At 57.7% G+C, this 24,751-nt stretch overlaps 2 protein-coding genes across 7 annotated transcripts; both read left to right on the top strand.

Moving 5' to 3' along the window:
- The first annotated feature begins 334 nt into the window (after positions 1-334).
- Positions 335-14,818, top strand: PRKCG (protein kinase C gamma). 4 transcript variants are annotated; one of them, XM_056796686.1, is made up of 19 exons: positions 335-1,454; positions 1,543-3,250; positions 3,640-3,671; positions 4,762-4,844; positions 6,743-6,854; positions 7,235-7,366; positions 7,590-7,746; positions 9,055-9,189; positions 10,025-10,112; positions 10,286-10,315; positions 11,119-11,271; positions 11,431-11,619; positions 11,744-11,835; positions 11,930-11,992; positions 12,495-12,633; positions 12,753-12,833; positions 12,912-13,019; positions 13,816-13,956; positions 14,076-14,818. In XM_056796686.1, exons 2-19 carry the CDS (start codon positions 3,081-3,083, stop codon positions 14,274-14,276), a joined length of 2,106 nt encoding a protein of 701 aa, XP_056652664.1. In that variant the 5' UTR covers positions 335-1,454; positions 1,543-3,080; the 3' UTR covers positions 14,277-14,818. The 4 variants fall into 4 exon arrangements, with proteins under 4 accessions (XP_056652664.1, XP_056652665.1, XP_056652666.1 ...); XM_056796687.1 differs by having other exon boundaries at positions 1,540-3,250; XM_056796688.1 differs by having other exon boundaries at positions 335-1,460.
- Positions 14,819-15,465: 647 nt separating this feature from the next.
- Positions 15,466-24,201, top strand: CACNG7 (calcium voltage-gated channel auxiliary subunit gamma 7). Of its 3 annotated transcripts, none has more exons than XM_056796697.1 (6): positions 15,466-16,990; positions 19,478-19,711; positions 20,254-20,340; positions 20,469-20,609; positions 21,400-21,545; positions 22,878-24,201. In XM_056796697.1, exons 1-6 carry the CDS (start codon positions 16,939-16,941, stop codon positions 23,133-23,135), a joined length of 918 nt encoding a protein of 305 aa, XP_056652675.1. In that variant the 5' UTR covers positions 15,466-16,938; the 3' UTR covers positions 23,136-24,201. The 3 variants fall into 3 exon arrangements, with proteins under 3 accessions (XP_056652675.1, XP_056652676.1, XP_056652674.1); XM_056796698.1 differs by lacking the exon at positions 15,466-16,990 and adding an exon at positions 17,440-18,632; XM_056796696.1 differs by lacking the exon at positions 15,466-16,990 and having other exon boundaries at positions 17,440-19,711.
- The last annotated feature ends 550 nt before the right edge of the window (positions 24,202-24,751 follow it).

Here is a 24,751-nt window from a genome sequence, read left to right as displayed (position 1 = left end):
AGGGAGTCACCGAAGCCTATTTGCCCCATTTTACTCATCTGTAAAATGACCTGTGGAGGGGGCAGCTAGGCTGCTTCTGTGAATAGAGTCTGGCTTGGGTTCAAATCCAACCTCAGGCACTTTCTAGTCGTGTGACCTTGGATAAATCACTTCCCCTCAGGGGCCTAGGCCTTGGAGCTGATAGTATTACTTCCAGGAAGAGAAGGGTTTAACCAAATGAACTGGAAAAGGAAATGGCAAACCTTTGCCCAGGAAACCCCAAGTGAGGTGAGGGAGCCCGGGTGGAACACGCCTGCCCCCAGGCTCAGAGCTGCGTCAGATTTCTTTAGTTTGGGGGTTTTGTGTCTTTATTTTTATGCCAATGACAAGTCTACACAGACTTCCCAGGTTCCATGATTCAGGTTGTCTCCCTCCCGGGGCTGAGCAGCAGTTCTGCATCGGATTTGGGGCTAGAAGAGCCGGGCTTGCCCGCCCCTCCCCCCCCCCCCAAAGCTGACAGGAGAGCCTGGTGATCAAAGTTGCTGTCCCATTTTATAGATGAGAAAACTGAGGCTTAAGGGACTTGCCTGTGGTCCCCTAGAATCGAGTGCGATTCCAACCCTTCTCTAGGACTCCCGGGCCTCAGCACCCTTTCCCATCAACAAGATGGCCCCCACAGAAAGGGAGGGGAAATGGCAGGATGCCGGGGGCCTCCAAAGAGCCCCAGAAGATTCCGGAAGAAGGCCACGTGTCTCGGTGACCGGCTCTCTCCTCGTGAAGGCCGGCTGGAGGAAAAGGAAGGAAGAGGCAGCACGGCGGAAGTTGGACACTCTCCGGGCGCTCAGGCCCTTGGGAGGGGCCTCAGTGGGGGGGGAGAGGGGGGAGAAGCGGGAGCTGGCCGGCCCTGGCTGGAGGGGCGGAGTCGCACGACCGCTCCTTTAGTCCCAGCCCAGGAGCGACACCTGGGGCACATAGCGGGAGGGGGGCGGGGCAGAGTCAGAGTCCCGGCCCTCCAGGAGCTGCCCTCGAGGGGCAGACAGCTGGGTCCCCGACAGAAACACGGGCCAGGTCCCCAGAGGAAAGGCAGCGGAACGGAGAGGCCTTGGGAACGCTGCTCGGAGAAGGGGCGACTTTGGCCGGGACCTGAAACCCGCCAGAAAAGAGATGGGGAGGGACAGCGAATGCCCGCGGGCAGGCGAGGGACGGACCGTCTGGGTCCCGGAACAGCCCGGGGCCAGGATTATGGTGGAGAAAAGCCGGGGAGACCAGATGTCCGGCTGCAGAGACACGGACGGAGGGTCCCACTAGGGGACACCGATGGACCCGAGTCTGAGAAACAGAGCCCTAGAGAAAGAGAGGGACAGACTCCAGAAGAGCTAGAGCCAGGGGAGACATTCGGGGATGCGGAGATGGAGAGACACACTCCGAGTGGCGCTGCCACTTGTGCTGCGTGGGCGCTTCGGAGCAAGCCCTTGGTACTTGTGAGCCTCAGTTTCCTTTTCTGTCAAATTAGGGAGGGGTGTTTTTCAAGGTCCCAGCTCTGACGCTTTGCTATCCCAGCAGAGAGGCTGGCGCAGAGACCCAGAAAGGCAGTCATGGAGCCAGAGAGTCGGGGATGGGTCGTGGATGCTTCTTCTGGGACCCAGGCGGGGACGGTGGGACCGGGCTCTCCCTACTAGCTCTACAAGCTAGTAGAACAGAGAGAGGCAGCGGCATGCTGGGCGATGTAGTTCCCGACTTTGCCCCAGGCGTTCACAGAGGCTGGAGCTGGACTACGTCTTCCACAATGCATTGCGTGGCTTCAGTTTAGCTCGGTGAGGGGCAGTGACTGATGCCCTGGGCAATAGGGCTGGGGCTGTAGAATAGAGGCAGAGACAGAAATAGAGACAGAGGCAGAGACTGGGAGAGGTAGAGACAAAGACAGAGACAAACAGAGACAGAGAGGCAGAGGAAGAGACAAAGAGAGGCAGGCAGAGAGAGACAGAGGCGGAGACGAGACAGGCAGAGACAGAGTCCCAGAGATAAGGAAGATGAACAAGAGGCAGAGAGAAAGAGAGACAGAAGCAAGGAGAGACAGACAGACAGATATCCATCAGCAGAGTGGCCGACAGGAAGGCTAAGAAGATGGGAGATGGAGATGGGGAGGGTCCAGGTGGCATGGGGAGAGACTGAATCAGACCCGGAGATATGGAGAACTGGAGGGAGGGAGCCAGGGTTAGTGTGTGGAAGTGTGAGAAGGACAGATAGATGCACAGCCCGCCTAGGGGAGTTGGGGGGCACCTTTAAGAGGAAGTCCCGCCCTCTTGGTCGTCATGGTAACACCCCCTTCCCAGGGCCCCCACTTTTCAGCAGGTGCCCAGAGCCTCCTCGCATCGCAGCTCAGCCAAAGCAACGGGGTCCCAGCTCCTCGAGAGGCCCTCCTGCCCCCCATCCCACCCCCTCCCCAGCACTCAGGACTGCGGAGTCCTTCCCCTCCCATCTCCTCCTCCTCCTCCTCCTCCCCCCTTTTTCCCCGGCTCTCAGCCTTTGCCCACTTTTCTCTCCCCCAGCTCTGTCTCTGCCCCTCCCTGACTGTGTCTGGCCCTCAGTTCTCCCGGAGTCTCTGACCACCTCTCTGTCTCACTCCTCCGCTCTCCCCTCTTTCCCCTTCTATTTCATCTCTCTCCTCCCAGGATTTTCTCTTTGCCGTCTCTCCCTCTCCTTTTCTCCCCCAGTCCCTCTCTAATCTTCCTATTCCCATCTCACTTCTCTGTCTACCCCTTTATTTTCCTCTATCTCTCCCCCTCCCTCCTCCTCTCCCAGTTTCTCGTCCCCCCCCCCCCCCCCCTCGTCTCCTCTCCTTTCCGTCTGGTTCATTTTCTTCTGCCTCTCTTCCCTCCCCTCCTCCTCTTGCTCCTCGGCCTCTCCCTTGGGGTCTCTGCCTTTCATCTCTTCCAATCTCTTCTAGATCTCTTCTCTTTCCCCTCCGCGATCCCTCCCCCTCCCTTCCCCGCCCTTGTCTGTTCCTGCCTTCCCCACCCTCCCCACTTCTCCCAGGCTCTGGCCTGAGGTCTCTATCTCGGAGTCTCTCCCAGCTTCCCTGGGAGGGAAGGCGTGGGGCCATGGCCGGGCTGGGTCCGGGAGGTGGGGAGGCGGAGGGCGGCCCCCGGCCCTTGTTTTGCAGGAAGGGGGCTCTGCGCCAGAAGGTCGTGCACGAGGTGAAGAGCCACAAGTTCACGGCCCGCTTTTTCAAGCAGCCCACCTTTTGTAGCCACTGCACGGACTTCATTTGGTGAGGGAGGCAGGGCGCTGGGACCCGAGGGGGCGGGGCCGGGGGAGGGGGCTCTGGGACCCAAGGAGGGCGAGGAGGCGGCGGCTAGGAGAGAGGGTGACGGGCTTCCTAGGGGGCGGCAGCTGTGGGGAAGTGGAGGGGGCCTCTGGGGCGCTCTGAGGGGAGAACTGCTAAAGGTAGGGGCTCCGAGAAGAGGATTCTTGGGGTCCCTGGAGGGCAGAGCTGGAGGAGGGGACTTCTGTGCCTCCGAGGGGCAGGGGCTAAGGGAGATCCTATCTGGGTCTCTGAGAGGAAGGAGCTGGGAATTCCTGGGCTTCTGAGGGGCAGGGGCTCCCTTCTCCATCCCCCGCCCCATCCGCCCACTGACCTGAAGGCCTGGCTCATTTCAGGGGGATCGGCAAACAGGGGCTTCAGTGTCAAGGTAAGAGCTGGGGATGCGGAGGCCGGGGTCTCTGGAGAGCAGAGGGCTTCGCGTGTCCCGGGGGAGGGGACCACGTGTTCCTGCGGAGCAGAAGCCTGAGCCGAGGACTAGGATGGGGCCAGGCCTGGGAGGAGGAAGGAGGAGTGTGGGGGCTCCCGCAGCTCCAGGTGGGGAAGGATCTTTGGGGATTCTGTTACCATGGGAACAGCCACTGGGGGGAGAGGGGGAGAGTCAAAGGCTTGGAGTCACCCAAAGAGGAGCCAAGAGATCGACACCCAGACAGAGATGGAACGAGAGAGACAAGGAAAGACCCTGAGAGACGGAGGAAAGGTGGTGGGGGTGTGAGTGGGCTCAGAAACAGTGAGACAGAGAAAGGGAAACTGAGACAGATTTACAGAAGGACAAAAAATAGGGGCTGAGGCTGAGAAAGCCAGAACCCTGGAGAGGGTCAGGCAGGCTCCCCCTGGTCCATCTGCTGTTTCCATAGCAACCCCATCTCTTCCGGGTTTCCTCAGGGTGGGGCTTGGGGAGGGAACGTGGGGGGTGTTGCCCAAGTGGACCACAGCTGCTTCTGGGAACATAGTGAGTCAGAGAGGGGGTGGGGACTGGCAGCAGGATCCCCCCATTCAACTCCCTGGCCTTTTACCCTCCTGCTCCCCACTTCTTATCCACCCCTCTGGGGAATCTATGGCTCTCTCTGGGCTTTTGGCTTCCTTTCCCCCTTCTCTGGGGATCTCTGTCTTTTAATGGCTGTCTCTATGTCCTCTTGTCCCTTTTCTTGCCATCTGTCTCTCTTTGCCCTTCAATCTCTTTCTCTGTTTCTCTCTGCATCTCTTCCCCTCTGGGTCTTTCTCTCATTCTCTGAGCCTTTGATCTCTAGCCCTTCTTATGCCTTATTTCTGTCTCCCTCGGGGTCTTGCCCATTCTTGGTTGTGTCTGTGTCTGGGGCTTTCTCTGAGCTTGTCTCCATCCTTCTCTGGTTCTCCCTGTCTCCACCTCTCTGTCTGTCTCTGACTCTCCTCTTCTCTGTGTCTCTGCCTTCCTCCCTTTTTCTCTCTGGTTTGTGTCCATCCGTCATTCCATCTGCCAGTCTGCAGCTTCGTGGTTCACCGACGATGCCACGAATTCGTGACCTTCGAGTGTCCCGGCGCTGGGAAGGGGCCCCAGACGGACGTGAGTGCCCCCTATGCCTGGGTCTCCGCAGAGGCATGGCTTGCTCCCCCTTCCCCAGCTCCCCCTGGGCGCTTGGCCCAGTTTCTCCAGCTATTTTTATGGGAGGGGGGAGGAAGGTGGGGCTGCAAGCAGTGGCTCCTGCCCCACATTCTTTGCCCTTGGCCTGGAAATCCAGGGAGGTAGTGGCGATACATGGGACTGGAGGAGGAGGGAGGAGGGGAGATGGAGGCAGAGCTGGGGCCAGGGGAGGTCCAGGATCTAGGAGGACAGCCAAGGAAGAGAAATGAAGACAAGAAGACTGTGACCGAGACAGTGCGAAGGAGACATAGTGAGAGGGAGAGACACAAGATAGGCTTGAGGCTCAGAGCCGGGGAAGCAGAGGTGTAGAAAGATTGTGAGACACCCCAGAGACAGAGATCTCAGAGAGACACCAGAAATACAGAGAGAAGGGGCAGACACGTCTCTAGCCTTTACGACTTTCAAAGGGTAATACTTCGCTCTTAGGAAGCTGGGAGTTCGATGGCGATTGCCCTAGTTTTATAGCTGGGAAACTGAGGCTTATCCTAGAGCCAAGATCACACCTCGAGCCAGGGCCAGAGGAAAGACTGGAACCCAAAGGGGCCTGAGTTTGGCCCCAAGGGGCATCCCTTCCTTGTGTTGGGCTGCCCCCTCGTGGAAGCTGGAGACCAAGGCAAGGAGAGAATGAGAGAATGACCCATGGGACAGAGGTTAGGAGAGAGGATGACCAGGCAGAGGATGGATCACAGAATGGAGGAATTGACTGGAAAGGCTCTTAGGTCCAAGCCTCTCCTTTTATATAAGGGGAAGTGAGAGGTGATTTGCCCAAGGTGACAGGAAGCGAGTGGCAGAGCTAGGATTCTCACTGGCTTCGAACCCAGGAGGATATATCCAGTTTTGGATCTCCAACATAGGACACCTGGAGATGAAGAAAGAGAGAGAGCAGGTGGGGTGCCTGTAGTCAGAGAATACTTGATTTCTAAGGCTGGCTCTGTTCCTTCTCAGAGGAGTGACCAGGGCAGTCAGCCCCTCCAAGCCTCGGTTCCCTGATCTGTAAACCCTCCTTCACAGGGCTGCTGTGAGGGAAAAGGTTGGCAAACCTTTAAGGCGAGTTGTTATTTTTAGGATGAGAAGCACAACAGCCAGACAGATGGCAAAGGCAGAGATGGGGAGATGATGAAAGATGGGGAAACAGAGACACACAGATTGACTAGGGAGGCAGCAAGATGATGTAGGAAGAACATTCCCTTTAAATCCAGGAGATTGGGCCACTGAGGTGCAGCTGTGTGCTTTGGGGACAAGTCTCTGGTCCTCAGTCTCTCCCTCTGTCACACGGACGACTAGATGTCATTGTTAGGCTGAATTGGCATTTATACCACACTTGAAGATTGCCAAAGCGCTTTGCGTGTTTTCTCTTGATCTTCCCTACATCTGTGAGAGGGAGGTGTTGTTATTATCCCCATTCTGTAGGTGATGAAACTGAGGCAGAGAGGGTGAGTGGCTTGTCTGAGGTAAATATCTGAGTTGAGACTGGAACCCAGATCTTTCTTGCCCCAAGTCCAACAATTAAATTCATCAACTATCACCTAGCTGCCCATTGATCTATAAGCTCCCTTCCGAATCTCTTCCACTACCTCTCCTGGCAAGACCAGTTCCTCTAGTCAGAAGCAGAGAGAACCGGAGCGACAAGAGAGGCAGAGACATGGGAGATGGGACAGACATGGAGAGACTGAGGCAGAGGTGGGGCCAGGGCAAATCCAGGATCTAGGAGGACCGCAGAGGAAGAGAAATGAAGACAAGGAGAGACGCCCCAAGTGGAGAGTCAAGGAATTCCAAGAACGGGTTGCGTCCCCCTCCTGACGCTCCTGCTCCCCCTCTAGGACCCCCGCAACAAGCACAAGTTCCGTTTGCACAGCTACAGCAGCCCGACCTTCTGCGACCACTGTGGTTCCCTGCTGTATGGGCTGGTGCATCAGGGCATGAAGTGTGCCTGTGAGTGAAGGGGCCCAGGCAGCCCGAGGCTGGGCGGGGCGGCGGGCACTGGGGAGAAGGGATCCTCTCTGCTGAACACTGGTCAGGGACAGAAGGATTCCTCTAGTAACACGCATACCACCCAGGGACAACCGCTTCTATCCTGGGTGGGGGATTCAGGGGTGGAAATAAAGAGAAGGTTGCTGGCGGGGATGGAGCCCCTGCTCAAGGAGCTCAGGGAGAGGACTGCTGGACCAGGGAGATCTAACGCAAAAGGAGGAGCTTATCCTCCGGATCCCTGCGAAGACTACATGTCCCATGATCCCTTGCGGCCCCTACCTCCCTCTTTGAGGGATGCTGGGAGTCGTGGTTCTTGTTGAGCCCTCGGGTGTCCCCTGCAGGCTGCGAGATGAATGTGCACCGGCGCTGTGTACGAAGTGTGCCCTCTCTGTGCGGTGTGGACCACACAGAGCGGCGAGGGCGCCTGCAGTTGCGCATTCGGGCCCCGACTGGGGATGAGATCCACGTCACAGGTGAGACCCCGCGACCCACAGGTCGCAACCTGATGGCAGTGTACAGCTCGGGTCCCCTAGAGGCAGGCCAGTGAGAAGGAGGGAAGGGAACCAGCATTTATTAAGCACCTACTGTGTGCTTGGGACTGTACTAAGCAACCCACAAATAAGATCTCTGGACAAAATGGGGGAGGGGCTGTGTGGGTCCCCCAGAGACGCGTGCTGAGTTCCCTTCCATCCTCAGTGGGCGAGGCTCGCAACCTCATCCCCATGGACCCCAATGGCCTGTCTGATCCCTACGTGAAACTAAAGCTGATTCCGGACCCAAAGAATGTGAGCAAGCAGAAGACCCGGACGGTGAAGGCCACGCTAAACCCGGTGTGGGACGAGACCTTTGTGTTGTGAGTCTGCCACTCCCGCGGTGGGGAGGGCATAGAGGTGGCACCTGAGACGAGCCGCTCCCCAGCTCTGGGCCTCAGTTTCCCCATCTAGAAAAAAACCAAAACACCGAGTTGCTCTCAATAAGGGCTTTTTTCCCCCGCGCTGCGGTTCGGATCCCGAGAGAGCAAACATCAAACTGGTGTTAAGCAACTCTCCTTGTCCCAGGCGTTCTTCTGGGGATCCAAAGACCAAACAAAAGCAGACTGAGCATATCCCTCCCGGTAGATGAACTCCCTGGCCCGCAGCCCATTGGGAGCTCCACGTCCCTCCCTCCTGCCTGGCTCCCGCTTTTGGAGCCCCAGGCCTCCCCCTTCCCCATCACTTTCTCTGTGTATTTGCTGCCTCGGGCCAGAGGGAGCTTTCGAAGGACAGAACTGGGGAGAGTGATCTATAGACTATAGACTTGGGCAAAATCCCCACCAGGTCATTTTAGATGGGGCAGCTAGGTGGCGCAGTGGGTAGCGTGTCTGCCTCCTGTGTAGCGGGGAAGACGCCTTCCTCTTCAGAAATTCCTTGGGGCCTCAGCCACTTACTAGCTGAGTGACCCTGGGCAAGTCACTGAGCCCCTCCGCATCAGTTTCCTCATCTGTCAAATGAGCTGGAGAAAGAAATAGCAAACACCGGAAGTGTCTTTGTCAAGAAAACCCTCAGTGGGATCATGAAGAGTCCCAGGGGACTGAACAACCAATTTTATTTACTTTTTTAACCCCTCACCTTCCGCCTTGGAATTAATACTGTGTATTGGTTCCAAGGCAGAAGAGCAGTAAGGGCTATTGGGGCTCAAGTGACTTGCCCAGAGTCACACAGCTGGGAAGTGTCTGAGCTCAGATTTGAACCCAGGACTTCCCATCTCTAGGTCTGGCTCTCAATCCACTGAGCTACCCAGCTGCCCTGAACAACCAATTTTAGATGGTATCATGGAGTGACTTAGAAATCCAGAAGAGACTGCCTGTGGAAAAGACAAGAACAGAGACAGGGGGAGAGGGAGAACAGCAGAAATACACAGAGAAAGAGGAGAGGGGCAGAGAGAGAAACTGAGGGAGAAGAGAGCCCAACAGAAAGGCAGAGAGAAAGATGGAGAGATGTCAGAGAGAAGCAAGCCCAGGAGAGACAGAAAACTGTGGAGAGGGACAGAGGAAACAGCCTGAGGAATGGCTAGGAGCAGAGGCAGGGTGTGAGGGAGGATGAGCTGGGGTATGGAGGACTCAAGGAGAGAAGGCTGGCTGGGGACGAGGCCCTTCTTTAGTTTGGGCTGCTCCTTCCTGCAGCTCCCTGAAGCCTGGGGATGTGGAGAGACGCCTGAGCATTGAGGTCTGGGACTGGGACCGAACATCCCGGAATGACTTCATGGGAGCCATGTCCTTTGGTGTCTCTGAGCTGCTCAAGGCTTCTGTGGATGGCTGGTGAGGCTGCTCTCTCTCCCTGGGGAAGGGGCACTTGGGAGGGTGTTCAAGGTCCAGGCACAGGTTCCATCTCTGTCCTCAGCCCTCCCATGGGGCTCCTACTGTAGGTCCAACTGAGCCTCACTTACCTCTTCTCTTTCTCTCTTTCTGTTTCTGTATCTTTGGGGTTGGAACATCTTTCACTTCTCTGGCCTTTGTTGGTCCTCAACTCTTCTTGTCTTCTGTTGTGGGTTCTCTCCCTCACTCTCCTTGCATTTGTCTCTCTCTGAATCTCCTTTTCCCCTGACTTCTTGCCAACTTCTTCTGTCTCTGGGGCCTTGGTTTCTCCACATGTCCCCATTTTCCATGTCTGGGATCTCCACTCCAACTTTTTGGGATCTCCATGTATGTTGTTTCTCTCTTTTCCTTTCTGGATTTCTGCCTTCCCTTGTCTCATTGTCTGGGGGATGAGTGTCTCTTTTCTCTTTCTCCTATGTCTCTTTGTTCCTGGATCTCTTTCTCTGTCTGTCTGTCTCCTGAATCTCCTTCAACTCACCTCTCTGAGCTCTCTTTGCCCCTCTTTGACTCTGGGGTCTGGGTGGCTCTGCTATCTTTGGGCTCACTCTTTCCATTTCTCTGTGGGTTCTCACCTCCTCTGTGTCTGATCTGTTTTACCCCTGTCTTGGGTTTGTGTTGATCTCTGTCCCCCTTCCATGTCTCTGGGTGATCTCTCTTCACTTGGGACTTTGGAGTCTCTTTTCTTGTATCCCTCGGCTCTGTCTCTTTTTGTCTCTGGGGTCTCTGTCTCCCCTTGCCCCCGTGTTGTGGCTCCCTCCCTGGGGGGTGTGTGTGCCAGGTACAAGTTACTGAACCAAGAGGAGGGCGAATATTACAATGTCCCAGTGGCCGACGCTGACAACTGCGGGCTTCTGCACAAGTTTGAGGTACCCTCCTCCCTTCAGGGTTCTGGACTAGAAGTCCGGTAGCCCCTGTACCACCTCTCAGCTCCCTGTAGTCTTCCCTACTTTGGCCCCAAACCTGACCCCCTTGGGGACCAGTACCATGAGCCAGAGGTTGACCCTAAGCTTGGCCCTCTCTCTCTTTCTCTCTCCCATAGGCCTGTAACTATCCCCTGGAGCTGTATGAGGTGAGGACAGGACCAGACCAGGCTGAGGGGGGTGGGGCGGTTGGTTTTATGTGACCTCCAAGAACCTGGAGGCTTCCTCCGTCTCCCCAGGCCTGCCTCTGTTGCTTCCTCTGAGTCTCTGTCTCTACCTCTGCTGCCCTGTTTTCTCTCCTGCACCTTTGCTTTATGTCTCTAGAGTCTCCCTCCCTCCTTTTTTCCTTCCTTTCTTTCTTCCCTCCTTTTTTCTTTCTTCCCTCCCTCCTTTTTTCCTTCCTTCCTGTTTTTCTCCCTCTCTCCTTCTTCCTCCCTCCCTCTCTCCTTCCTCCCTCCCTCTCTCCTTCCTCCCTCCCTCTCTCCTTCCTTCCTTCCTTCCTTCCTTCCTTCCTTCCTTCCTTCCTTCCTTCCTTCCTTCCTTCCTTCCTTCCTTCCTTCCTTCCTTCCTTCCTTCCTTCCTTCCTTTCTTCCTTCCTTCCTTCCTTCCTTCCTTCCTTCCTTCCTTCCTTCCTTCCTTCCTTCCTTCCTTCCCTCCCCCTCCCTCCATCCTTCACTCCCTTTTCTTTTTCTGTTTGCCTGTGGCTCAGAGTTGATGAGGATTTTTTCCATGTTGGGGACCCAAACCTTTTTCCCCCTTCACCAATTAGAAGAGTCAGAGGAGGCAGGCATTTGGGGATGGGGACTCGGTCTCCCCTCCAAAGGCTCTTTGGGTCTGTAGAGGCCTCTCTTTAGATCTCTGTTTGGGTGTTGCTGCAGGGATTCTGGGCCTGGTGGGGCTTGGGGAGCCTCCCACAGCCACCTTAGTCTCTTCTCTTCTTCCCATTGGGCAGCGGGTGCGCATGGGCCCTTCTCCCTCTCCATCCCCCTCCCCGAGCCCCACGGATTCCAAGAGATGCTTCTTTGGCTCGGGCTCTGGTTCTGGCCGCCTGCACATCTCCGACTTCACCTTTCTCATGGTGCTTGGAAAGGGCAGTTTTGGCAAGGTAAGGACCAAAGGGCCCTTGGGCCCAGGGGCTGAGGGTGGGAGTGAAGAGGAGGAGAAGTCCAAGGGGCCATCTGGGTCCTTTCAGGGGGAGAAGCGGGAGGCTAGAACGCCTGGGTCCCCAGAGGATGGGGTGAAGAGGGATCCCTCTGGCTCCCAGGTGATGCTTGCCGAGCGTCGGGGCTCCGACGAGTTGTTCGCCATTAAGATCCTGAAGAAGGACGTGATCGTGCAGGACGACGACGTGGACTGCACGCTGGTGGAGAAGCGCGTGCTGGCCCTGGGGGGCCGCGGGCTGGGCGGGAGGCCTCACTTCCTCACACAGCTCCACTCCACTTTTCAGACCCCTGTGAGTGCGCGCAGCCCGAGGCGGGGCTCAGGCTGCGGGGGAGGGGCCGCACAGCGCTTGGGGTTCTGAGGGTGGAGGGCAAAGACGCGCTGGCCCCGCGAGAGCCTCCTCTTCCTTTTCCCAGGACCGACTGTACTTTGTGATGGAATACGTGACGGGCGGGGACCTCATGTACCACATTCAGCAGTTGGGCAAGTTCAAAGAGCCGCACGCCGCGTGAGTGCTCCAGAGGGGCTGGGGGAGGGGGGGAAGGAGAGAGGAGGGGACCCAGGTACTGACTCCAGTCCGGTGCTCTGTCCTCCCCCCACAGGTTCTACGCGGCCGAAATTGCCATCGGCCTCTTTTTCCTTCACAACCAGGGCATCATCTACAGGTGAGGACACCCTACCCACCATCCCACCCAGGGACTCCCCCGCCAGACACTCCACGCCTGGCTTCTTAAGATCCACGGTTCCAGGGGCATCTAGGTGGCTCCGTGGACTGAGAGCCGGGCCCAGAGACTGGAGGTCCTGGGTTCAAATACGACCTCAGACGCTTTCTAACTGGGTGACCCTAGGCAAGTCACTTAACCCCATTGCCTAGCCCTTACCGCTCTTCTGCCTTGGAACCAATATGCAGTATTGATTCTGAGACAGAAGGGAAGGGCTTAAAAAAATAAAAGACCCCAGTTTGCACCCCCACCGTGTTCCTGGGTTCCCTCCCTCAGACACTCCAGGCTCCACCTTGTTAATCTTAGATTCACGTTCCCCATCCACTGGCGCACTGCTCCAGCCTCGCGCCCTGCTCCAGGGCCTCACCTCCCCTATCCCAGGCCCTGCCCCATTCTGGCTCAGTTCCCTGACTCCGCCCTGCTCTCTCTGGCCCCTCCCCTTCAGGGACCTGAAGCTAGACAACGTGATGCTGGATGCGGAGGGACACATCAAGATCACGGACTTCGGCATGTGCAAGGAGAACATCTTCCCGGGGACCACGACCCGAACCTTCTGTGGGACCCCGGACTACATCGCTCCTGAGGTGCCTTCTCCTCCCCCAGGGGGAGGAGCCTGGGCCCCGGGGTCGGAGTGTGGTTCAGAGGGGGCAGCCCCTGGCTGCACCACTAAAGGTCCTCTCTGGCTCTGTGTCGCCCCCGGCAGATCATCGCCTACCAGCCCTATGGCAAGTCTGTGGACTGGTGGTCCTTCGGAGTGCTGCTCTATGAGATGCTGGCAGGGCAGGTGAGAGGCCGAGAGGGAGAGGGAGGGCAGGGGGGCGTGAACCTCCGGGGGCTACTGACTTCGGACCTCCACCTGCAGCCTCCGTTTGACGGGGAGGATGAAGAAGAGCTCTTCCAAGCCATCATGGAGCAGACCGTCACCTACCCGAAGGCGCTGTCCCGGGAAGCGGTAGCAGTGTGCAAGGGGGTGAGCCCGACAGGGCTGCCTGCATGCCCCGCATCCCTACCCTTCGGTGTCTCTGAGCTCCTCTGCCTCCCCCTTTCGGTCCTAGTCTGTCTGGGCTCACCCTCCCAGTGTCTCCCCTCCTTTGTCTGTCTCTCGCTGCTCTGTGATCTCTCTGCCTCAGTCCCCACCCTGAGTCTCTGTCTCTCCCTAACCCTGGTGTTTGTCTGGGAACTCCTTAGGGCCATTCCCTGGCCTGCCCCCCCCCCCCCCCACACGTGGTAGTGGCTCGAAGGAAGCTGTTCTGATCCAGGAGCTCTGTCCTCGTCACTGTTCGTGATCTTCATTTGTCTCCTTTCCACTATGTGTCTTTCCCCAGTGGCCCCATCTTTGACCAGGCTAAGTGGTCTCTTGTGGTCTCTCTCTCCCTCCCCCTTCCTCTGTCTCTCTCTCTCTGACTCTCTCTCTCTCTCTGTCTCTCTCTCTGTCTCCCTCCCTCCCTCTCTCTCTCCTCTCTCTCCCCCTCCCCCCTCCTTTCCTCCCTCCTTCTCTCTCTGTCTCTGTCTCTCTGTCTCCCTCTCTCTCTTTGTCTCTCTGTCTCTCTCTGTCTCTCCCCCCTTCTCTCTGTCTCTGTCTCCCTCTCTCTCTTTGTCTCTCTCTCTTTGTCTCTCTGTCTCTCTGTCTCTCCCCCCCCCTCCTTCTCTCTCTGTCTCTCTGTCTCCCTCTCTCTCTTTGTCTCTCTGTCTCTGTCTCTCTCTGTCTCCCCCCCCCCCCCCCCTTCGCTCGGATTTTCCCTGTTTCTGCCTCTCTTCTTCCCTAGTTCCTCACCAAACACCCGGTGAAGCGCCTGGGCGCTGGGCCGGATGGAGAGGTTGCTATCCGCGCCCATGGCTTCTTCCGCTGGATCGACTGGGAGCGCCTTGAGAGGCTGGAGATCGCTCCTCCCTTCAGGCCACGACCAGTCAGTAGTTTCTTGGTCCTCATCGCTTTCCATCAGTGGGGGTGGTGTCGAGGCCTGGGGAAAGACCCCGGGGAGTGTAGACGGCCCCTCTTAACTCTTGGCCCTCTTCTCCCCCCCAGTGTGGCCGCAGTGGTGAGAATTTCGACAAATTCTTCACTCGAGCCGCTCCAGCGCTGACCCCTCCCGACCGTCTGGTCCTGGCCAGCATTGACCAGGCTGACTTCCAGGGCTTCACCTATGTCAATCCTGACTTTGTGCACCCTGATGCCCGAGAACTCCCTAGTCCTGGGGCTGGCGCCAGCCCTGTACCTGTCCTGTGAGCGCCCCTTGCTGGACCTGGTCCCTCTGCTGCTTTCCCCTCCCCTCAGAGGGGTGGGACTGGGAGGAGTTCTGAGCTGTGTGTCTTCTCTCCCCCCTTTCCCCGCCAGGGATTGGCATCCTGCATACCCTGCGCTCAGCCCGGTCCCCCTTCCTGAATCTAGTTCTGCACCCCCATTCTAGTGGCCATGTATTCAGTCCTGCTCCTCTGTCATCCTTGCCCTAAGCCTAGAGCCTACCTTCAATTTGAGGTCCTGTGGGAGGCTGTGCCCCCACACCCTGGGACCCGGGGGAGGACGGAGATGGCCCAGCATCCACATCTACCCAGTCTTCCCCGCCCCCCCCCCTCCTAGCACTTCCCCTTCCCCACCCCCAACCACTGCCAGCTCCTTTCCTGCTGCCAAGTGTGGCTCAAGTCTCAGCTTCATGGAGCCCTGGATTCACCTCTCGGGCCCCTGAGGCCTCCCCTCTCTGGCCCCTATATCTGTCCCCACCCCCATCCCTCAGGGCTGGGAAATAAAGTTGGGGTTTTGATGCTGGCTAAGTTTGTGTTTGCTTGTGTTTGGATGGATGGAAAAAAGGGATCGTTTGAGGAACAGAGACAGAGGCAGCCAGGTAGCACCATGGATAGAGTCTGGAGGACCTAGATTCAAATGTGACCTCAGATGCATCCTAGCTGTGTGACCCTGGGCCAGTCACTTATGTCCAATTGTCTAGCCATTGCTACTCTTCTGTCTTATACTTGGTTCTTTTTTTTTAAAATAACTCTTACCTTCTGTCTTGGAGTCAATACTGTGTATTGGCCCCAAGGCAGAAGAGTGGTAAGGGCTAGGCAATGGGGGTCAAGTGACTTGCCCAGGGTCACACAGCTGGGAAGTGTCTGAGGCCATATTTTAACCCAGGACCTCCCGTCTCTAGACCTGGCTCTCAATCCACTGAGCTACCCAGCTGCCCCCTGTCTTATACTTGTTATTAAGACAGAAGGTAAAAGTTTTAAGAAAAAAGAAAAAAACACCAACAGCTCAAGGGACAGATAAGAACAGTGAGAAAGACCTGGAGTATTTCTTCTAATGAAACAGCCTTTGAGATATATTATTATCTCCTCAAAGCCTCCCAAGAGCCTTTGCAAGTTAGTACCACTCCATTCCAGAGACCATTCCAGCCCAAAGGAAGATGAGGCTCACGTGGTCACTCAATCAACAAACATTTATTGAACAATTACTTAGTGCTAGGTTAGGCACTGCTCTCAGAGCTTCAAATACAAAATTCAAAATGAAACTGTCTTTGCCCAAGAAGGTTCAAGGTTGGACTCGGAGTCCAGAAGGAGACCTGTCTCAGACACTTCCTAGCAGTGTGGTCTTGGACAAGTCACTCAAATTCTTAGATTCAGCTTTCTTCTCTGTAAAATGGGGATAGTTATAGCATCTGCTTTCCGGGATGGTTGTATCACATGAGAGAATATATGTGAAACATTTTACATGCTACAGAAATGGAAGGCATTGTGATTATTATGGGAGAAGACAACCTACATAAATATATACAAAATAAAAACAAGGAGACTTTTATTGGGAGGAGAAGGCCCTGGCCATTGGAGGTCAAGAGAAGTCTCATATCTAATGGGTAGCTAATTGGCTCAGGGCATAGAAAGTCAGGGTTAGAGATAGGATGCCCTGGGTTTAAATCTGGTCTAAGACACTTCTAGCTGTGTGGTCCTGGGCAAGTCACTAAATCCCAATTCCCTAGCCTTTACTGCTCTTCTAACTTGGAACCAATTTCTTCTAAAACAGAAGGTAAGGGTTTATTTTTTTTTAAATTAAAGATAGGTTTGATGTAGAAGTTTGTAAGGGAGGGCATTTTAGGCATAGGGCACAGCCTTTGCAAAGGAAAAGGGGTGGGAGAAGGAATGCAGTGAAAATAGGGAGGTCAGTTTGGTTGGATCATCAAGTGTGGAAAAAGACACCCTACATGTACAGTAAAGCATCCTTAAGTAGTCTGGGACCAGATTGGATGGAGAGGAGCCTCAAACACCAAACAGGGGCATTTTTGTTTGAGCCTTAGAGGCAATAGGAAGGCCCTGGGGTTTATTGAGCAGATGTGTAGACAGGGTCTGATCCTGTTTTGTAAAGGAAAATCATTGACAGCTGGAGGATGGCTTTCTGTCCTTATAGAAAAAGATATCCTTATATCCTTATGGCTTGTTTGTATCATTATTTGCATGTTGACTCCTGTTAGACTGTAAGCTCTTTGAGGGCAGGGATTGTCTTTTGCCTTTGCATCCTCAGCAGTTAGCACAGTGCCTGACTCATAGTAGGCTCTTCATAAATGGTTATTGCCTGCCTGGATTGGAAAGTTCTCTTGACTCTAAGTCTACTCTCTAAATAGTAGTTAAAAAATAGTGACACAGAGAGGGAGGGAAGGAGGGAGGCAGAATGAGAAAGGAGAGAGAGAGAAGGAGAGAAAGAGGAAGAGAAAGGGAGGGACTGAAAGAGGGAGGGAGGAATAAGCCATAGGACAGAGGTGGAAGAGAAAAGGCTGAGACAAGGACAGATGGAGAGGCAAGATCAGAGATGGTAAGATCAGGATCATGAGAGACAGAGACATGCTGAGCCCCGGACAGTGAGACAGTAAAAGGCACCGACAGAGACAGCGTGAGAGACAGAGACAATGACAGAGAGAGTCGGAGATGGTGAGAGAGAATCAAAGATTCACACTCGGGGTGAGTGAGAGATGGAGGGTTGGAGGGACCACCTTAGGAATCCATGCCACTATTCTCATCCTCCCCTATCGTTTCCCCTCACCACACAACCTCCCCCTTCACACCCAGACTCTATTTCCCATCAGCAACTGCCGCCAGCTCCCTTATTCCCGTCCCCTACCAGCCCTTGGTGGTGGTGGTGTTGGGGATGGGGGGGGTTGCCTGCAGGGGGCTGCTGGGAAATGTAGTCCTGGGGGGGGGCGGGGGAGCTGTAGTTGAATTCTATCTGAATCTCCTCATCTCATTCATCTCAGAACAGACACTGGGCCCCTGTTAGGGACGGGCAGGGGGAGGGGGCTCTTGAGTCCCTGAATGGGCGGAGATTGGGCCAACAGAATCCCTCTGGGGGTGGGCTGGAAGGGATGTCCCTTGGATTCCCCAAGGAGGGTGGGTGGGGGGATGGGATTGGGGAAAGAGAAGCCTGGGTCCCCAAGGGGGGGGGCGGGGGAGCGGGATCCTAGATACCAGAGTCCGTGAGGAAGTGGGATTAGCTAAGGGATCTTCTGGGTCCTCGGAATGGCAGCCCAGGGTCCCTGAGAAGATGGGCTTCGGGATCCTCAAAGGGGCTGGATGAGGAAATGTCTGATTGTCTGAAGACTGAGGAGAGATCCTGGGTCACTGAAGGGGTGACGCTTAGAGGAGGGATCCCTGAGTCTCTCCGGGGTCATTCCGGAATCCCCCTTCCAGGCCAAGTGAGAGCAGCCTCGGACCCTGCGCCTTTAAGACAGAAGGGGGGGGGGAGCGCACGACGGCCCGCTGACATCACGCTGGGGCGGGAGGGGGGTGGGGGGCTCGCTCAGGCTCTGTGAAGGCTGCAGGACCCGGCCCGGCCTCAGCTCCGTCCACCCAGCGCCCCCCGACCCGGCCCCTGCAGGCCCGGCCTGCCGTCCATTCTGCCTGCATCTTCGGTGCTCTGTCCTGTGTCACTTCGTCTTTCTGACTCTGCATCTCTGTCCCTGTCTCTCTGCCTTGTGAGTGTCTCTGTCTCTGCATCTCCATCTCCTCTCGTCTCTCGGTTCCTCGGACTCTGAACCCGCGCCCCTCTCTCTCCGCCTGGCTTTGGTCTCTCTGTCCCCCACTGTTTCTCGCTGGCTCCCTGCTCTTGCCTTCTGTTGGTCCAGTTGCAGATCTCATCGTCGTCCTCCATAGCTTAGGGTCTCTGCTCCACTTTGGATCTCGGTGTCTCTCTCCCCGTCCTTCCTCCCGGCTCCCTGGCTAGGTCTCTTTGTCCCTGTTCCTGTCTGTCTCTGTGTCAGTGTCTCAGTCTCTCTCCATCCCCATCCTCTGCGTCCTCCCTGCTTCCCTCCCCTCCTCCTCGGCAACCAATGAGAGGCCTGGGCTCCCCGCTCCCGTCTCTGTCCGCTGAGGAGTGAGTGAGTGAGGGAGGGAGGGAGGGAGGGAGGGACGGAGGAGGCTGGGCCGGGGGCCCGAGAGCGAGCCGGAGCGGAGCCGGAGCGGAGGCCAAGGAGGAAGAAGAAGCCCAGGGGGGCGGGGGCCGGGACGCCGGGGGCCGGGAACGGCGGGGCCGGTCCGGGGAGGCCGCGGGGCCGGACATGCGGCTGCGGAGCCCGGAGCCCCGAGCGTCCGCCCAGCGTTGAGCGAGGTGAGACCGGTCAGGCCAGGGGTCCCTAGCGGGTCTGGGAGACTGGGATGTTCGTGTCTCCGAGGGAAGTCCAGCTGACTGATGGATGGAGAGGGGACGCCTGGGTCCCAGGTGGGAAGCAGGATGGGGGAACGCCTGGAGCCCTGGGAGGTGGCGCGGAGGACCAGGCGGAGGGGGGCAGAGCTCTGGAGTCCTGAGCGTTTGGATTGGTGGAGGGGGTGGTGGTGGGAAGGGGAATGGCTAGCGGGCTGTGGAGGGGCAGATACGGACCCCTGGGTCCGGGCTTCAGGAGACAAGTGGAAATCCCGAGTGCCCGGCAGGAAGGCTCTAGTGGAGGGACAGCTAGCTAGCTAGGTCCACTAGTCAGGAGACCTGGCATGAGTAAGGGGTTGGGGATCCCGCAGGGGATGGGGAGCTGAGCAGGGGAGCCCGAGACCAGGAGGCACGAGGTGGGCCAGGATCCTGAGGGCCCCAAGGAGGAAGCTCGGAGTGGGGGTGGGGGCCAGGGGCAGATACCTGGATCCCCTTAACAGGGGATCAGGACGGGGAAAGGTCCGGGAGCAGGGATGCCTGCGTCCCAGAGGGAGAAGGGACGTCTGGGTCCGAGTGTGGGAGACAGACGGCGATCTCGAATTCCCGGGAGAGGAGGCTCGCAGCTCATTCCAGGGGCACTAGGATGCGGTCGGGGCTGGGGTCGGGTGGCTGCTGCCAAGCAGGGCGGGGAGGGCCTCCTGAGTCCGGGAGAGAGCGGGGGGCCAGGCTGCCCGGCCGGGCTGGCTCTCCCTCCATTCCCGCGTCCCCGCGCTCCCGCCTCTCCGTCCGCCCGGCCGCCTGTCTCTCCGCAGGCCCCGCGAGCCTCCCGCCCGCGGCCGCCGCCGCCGCCATGAGTTCGTGCAGCAGCCGCGCGCTGACCTTGCTGAGCAGCGTGTTCGGCGCCTGCGGCCTCCTCCTGGTTGGCATCGCGGTCAGCACCGACTATTGGCTCTACATGGAGGAAGGCACGGTGCTGCCCCAGAACCAGAGCACCGAGGTCAAGATGGCGCTGCACGCCGGCCTTTGGAGGGTCTGCTTCTTCGCAGGTAGCGGGACCCCCGCGGCTCTCCTCCAGCTCCTAGCCCGTCCCCTCGGGGACAGCAGGACCCCCTCTCCCAGCCATCCTGATGACTTGTCCCCCAGACCCGGGTCCTTGGGGACTTCCCTTCATCCCTGGGACCTAGGCATCTACCTCTGTGACCCTCCCCCTAGACCGCCTGCCTCAAGACCCCGAGTGGACCAGCCCCAGCCCCTCAAGGACCTTCTGTCCCAGGCACCCTGATGGCTTGGCCCCCGGCCCCCGGCCCTTCGCCCCTGGGACCCAGGAATCCTCCTCCAGCCTCCATCTCCTACAGGGATTCTGATGCCCCCTCCCCCACTCCTGGCCCCCACCAAGGTGTGCCCTCGCTCGGGGGCCTGGCCTCCCTCGTGGCCCCAGGTGCCCCCTAGTCCAGCTCCACAAGCACCCGGGAGTCCTTCCTTGAAGCAGCCCCTACAGAGTCCATGTGGATACCGCAGCCCCCAGCTCCGAGTAGGCGCCCATCAAATTCGCCGTGATTGGTTGACGGATCGCTCTCTCTCCCCACAGGCCGGGAGAAGGGTCGCTGTGTGGCCTCGGAATATTTCCTTGAGCCCGAGATTAACTTGGTGACGGAGAACACGGAAAACATCCTGAGTGAGGGGGGCTGGGGGCCTTTGTGAGGGGCTGAGGCGGGCGGGGGAGGGGCTTGCGGGCCGAGGGGCGGAGCTTTGGCATCTAGGTGGGAAGGCTTACTCCTGCCCCTCCCCCCGCTGTCCCCTTAGAGACTGTCCGCACAGCCACCCCTTTCCCCATGGTGAGCCTCTTCCTTGTCTTCACCGCCTTCGTCATCAGCAACATTGGCCACATCCGCCCGCAGAGGACCATCCTCGCTTTCGTTTCTGGCATCTTCTTCATTCTGTCAGGTGAGTGCCGAGGCCTTTCCTCGGATCCCCCGCACGGACTCAGAGGAGCCCCGGAGCCGGCAGGCTTCAGTTTCCTCCTCTGTAGAGTGTAGCTAACCCGAGCGCTGGTGGGTTCTCGAGCCCTTCCCGTTCCGTCTCTGGGCGTCAGCATCCTCCTCTGTAAACCAGGAGGGGTTGGATGAGGGAGGGACTCGACCAGGGTCTCTTCTGGCTCCCACCTTTGTGTGCCCCTAGCTTTGGGGATCTCGGGCTTGCTTAGCCTGCCGCCGAAGGGAAGTCCTTTTCCTTCACCAGACTAGAGCAAGGCTTCTTAACTTGGGGAAGCCATGAACTTGGAAGAGGAAAAGGCATCTGCCTGAAACGGAGCATTTTTTTAGAAACATGGCTCCGTCCATGACACCCAGGAGAGTTAAGCACGGGGAGCAGGGATCTCTGGGGTGCCAGCCTAAAGCATTGCCCTTCCCAGCCCAGGGCTGCAGGATGGGGGGTCTGGCTCTGATTGGAGGGCCAGGAAGATGAGAGGCGGGGGCTCCTCACTCCCTCGGGATAGTCTACTCCTGAAGGGAATGGAGGGGGCTGCCTATTTGACCCCAGGGGCCTGCTGGCACTCAGGGAACCTCAGAGGGGTAGTCTTCCCAGAATCCATCAGCCAGGCCTGACTGCAGTCCCTGGAGATGTGGAGGAGACAGTCAGGGGCCCTTCCTGGGCAGCTGGAGGGTGTTAGGACTTCGCTGGAGGTCCTTCAAGCCGGCTGACCAGCTGCCCTCCCGGCCACCTTCCTCTTGCACAGGCCTCTCCCTCGTTGTGGGCCTCGTCCTCTATATCTCCAGCATCAACGATGAGGTGATGAATCGACCTAGCGGCTCTGAGCAGTACTTTCATTATCGATATGGCTGGTCCTTCGCCTTTGCCGCTTCCTCCTTCCTGCTGAAAGAGGTGGGACAGGGCCTGGAGGCTGTGATTCCTGATGGATGGGAAGCTCCCCCTCTCCAGATCTGGGCCCCTCAGCTGGAGAGGCTGGAGATGGGGCTGGAGGGGTCCCCTGGGTCCCCAAAGGGGTGGGGCCAGAGCTGGGGAGTGGAGAATGGGCCATGGAGGGATCCTTGAGTCTCCAGAGGGATAGATCTGGGGGGGGGGTTAAGCTGTGGGGGGACCCTTGGGTTCCCAAAGGCAGTGGGACTAAATCTGGGGGATAGGCTGTGGGGAGGCCCCCATGGGGAGTAGAGCTAGATCTGGGAGGAATGAGCTGGAGGAGGCCCTCGGAAGTGGGGCTAGATTTGGGAGGAATGGGCTGGGAGAGGCCCTTGGGTCCCCATGGGGGGTAGAGCTAGATCTGGAGAGAATGGGCTGGGGGAGGCCTTGGGCCCCCATGGGGAGTAGAGCTAGATCTGGGAGGAATGAGCTGGGGGAGGTCCTTGGGTCCCCATGGGGGGTAGAGCTAGATCTGGAGAAAATGGGCTGGGGGAGGCCCTTGGGCCCCCATGGGGAGTAGAGCTAGATCTTGGAGGAATGAGCTGGGGGAGGTCCTTGGATTCCCAAAGGCAGTGGGACTAAATCTGGGGGATAGGCTATGGGGAGGCCCTTGGGACCCCATGGAAGTGGGGCTAGATCTGGAAGGAATGGGCTGGGGGAGGCCCTTGGGTCCCCATGGGAGTGGGGCTAGATCTGGGGATAGGCTGTGGGGGGGCCCTTGGGACCCCATGGAAGTGGAGATATATCTGGGAGGAATGGGCTGGGGGAGGTCCTTGGGTCCCCATGGGGGTAGAGCTAGATCTGGAGAGAATGGGCTGGGGGAGGCCCTTGGGTCCCCATGGGAGTGGGGCTAGATCTGGGGATAGGCCGTGGGAGGGCCCTTGGGACCCCATGGAAGTGGAGATATATCTGGGAGGAATGGGCTGGGGGAGGCCCTTGGGTCCCCAAGGAAGTGGGACTAAATCTGGGGGATAGGCTATGGGGAGGCCCTTGGGTCCCCATGGGAGTGGGGCTAGATCTGGGGATAGGCCGTGGGAGGGCCCTCGGGACCCCATGGAAGTGGAGATATATCTGGGAGGAATGGGCTGGGGGAGGCCCTTGGGTCCCCAAGGAAGTGGGGCTAGATCTGGGGGATAGGCTGTGGGGGGGCCCTTGGGTCCCCATGGGGGGATAGAGCTAGGTCTGGAGGGAATGGGCTGGGGGGGCCCTTGGGTTCCCAAAGGCAATGGGACTAAATCTGGGGTGATAGGCTTTGGGGGCAGGTGGGGCCCCAGTATCTGATCACCATTCCCACAGGGGGCTGGCGTGATGTCCGTGTACCTGTTCACCAAACGCTATGCGGAGGAAGAGATGTACAGGCCCCACCCGGCCTTCTACCGGCCCAGGCTCAGCGACTGCTCCGACTATTCGGGTCAGTTCCTCCAGCCAGAGGCCTGGCGCCGAGGCCGAAGCCCCTCGGACATCTCCAGCGATGTCTCCATCCAGATGACACAGAACTACCCTCCTGCCATCAAGTACCCGGACCACATGCACATCTCCACCTCGCCCTGCTGAGGGGCTGCGCCCAGCGCCCACTCCTCAGATCCCCCCTCCCCTCCCATCCCCTCTCCTCCACTTTCCTGAGGCTCCTCCCGTTATCGCCCCCCCCTTTCCTTCAGTCTCTCTGCTTCCCAGTTGTCCCACTTCTCAGGCACCTTCCCTTCATCCTGTGGTCCTTTCTCCTTCTCAAGGCTCCCTCCTTTGCTCCTGTGGCTCCTCCTCATTCCTCTGGGTATATTCCAGGCAGGGACTCCTCATAGAAGAAGACTGCAGGCCATCTTCGAGCCTACCGGTCCTTCCCCTCCATATACTGCCCCTCACTTGTCCCAGGGTCCCCCCAGCTCCTGGCACCTCTCGCCTGTGTCCCCTTCCGTCCTGTCTCTCGTGCGTACCCACAGTCAGGAGCTGGGGGTCCAGGGACTAACCTTGACCCTGGCCTTCTCATTCCTCGTGCCCGTCCCCCTGGCTCCCCTCCTCTGCCTCCTCCTATCTCTAGGTTTCTCCCCCATGTTTTATTTTTCCCAGCGTCTGTCTTTCCCTTCTTCTGTTTCTCAGACTCTTTTGTCTGTCTGTCTCTTTTTCTCCTGCATCTTTCTTTTCCACACCAGAGGCCCCCCGGGGATGGGGAGAGAAGGAGGCTGACAGGTCGACCCTGATGCCTGGGTCCCCACCCTCCTGATCCCCCCCAAGGCAGGGGCAGTAGCGGGGCCGAATGGCCCCCCAAACCTCCGAGTCTTCCACCTCTGCCTCCTCTGCATCTCCATCCCTGTCCCCTGCAAGCCCCCGGACTCCAGCCCCCTTCAAGGGCCTGCTATCTGGGGGACAGCTTGGGGGGGGGCCCAGAGGAGGCAAAATAATGTACAATGAACCAGATGGCCCCGTGGGCGGGGCCAGGGCTTTTAGTCTGCATCTTGGGGGGGGGGGAAGCAGGGGCCGGGTATCAGTTAACCCGTCATCATGCAGCCGGTTTTTAATGAGGCTTGGGGGGAGGGGGCCAGGGGCCAGGGTGGGAGGGTGGCTGTGTTACGTATGTATCATATGTAAATACCAACAGAAACTTCAATAAACTCTATTTCAAACACTGGATGTCTTTGTTGGGGGGCGAGGAATCGGGCTTCCTGAATTTGGGGAGGGTGTGGGGTGAAAAGGCTCTCAGCCCTCAGTTTCTCCCTCTGTAAATTGTAGGGATTGGGCTGACACCTAAAGTGCTCTGGATGAATGGAAACATCTGTGGCTGGATTTGGGGTCTGGATTTGGGCAAGTCCAGTCCCCTCTCTGAGACTGTTTCCAAACCAACAGAATGACTGACTTGGAACCTGGACTTGACTGCCTTTAGGGATCTGGGTTCGAGTCTCATCTCTGCCCCTCACTCTATGCACCATGGGAAGGTTTCTTCCCCTCTTTGAGCTTTAGAGGATAATCCATTGCAGTGATATGCTGTGATGGGTGATTCCTATTTGAAGCGATTTCCCCTCTCCCTTGTAACTCTCCTTAAGGGCAGGGACCGTCTTTGGGTATTCCTGGAGCCTAGGACAGTGCCTGGTACATAGTAGGTGTTTAAGAAATATTTAGGACAGCTAGATAGAGCAGCTGATCTGGAGACAAGAAGATCTGAGTTCAAATTCAACCCC

The sequence above is a fragment of the Monodelphis domestica genome, chromosome 4, assembly GCF_027887165.1.
Source record: "Monodelphis domestica isolate mMonDom1 chromosome 4, mMonDom1.pri, whole genome shotgun sequence".
NCBI lineage: Eukaryota > Metazoa > Chordata > Mammalia > Didelphimorphia > Didelphidae > Monodelphis > Monodelphis domestica.
This window is presented reverse-complemented; position numbering and strand designations above follow the sequence as displayed.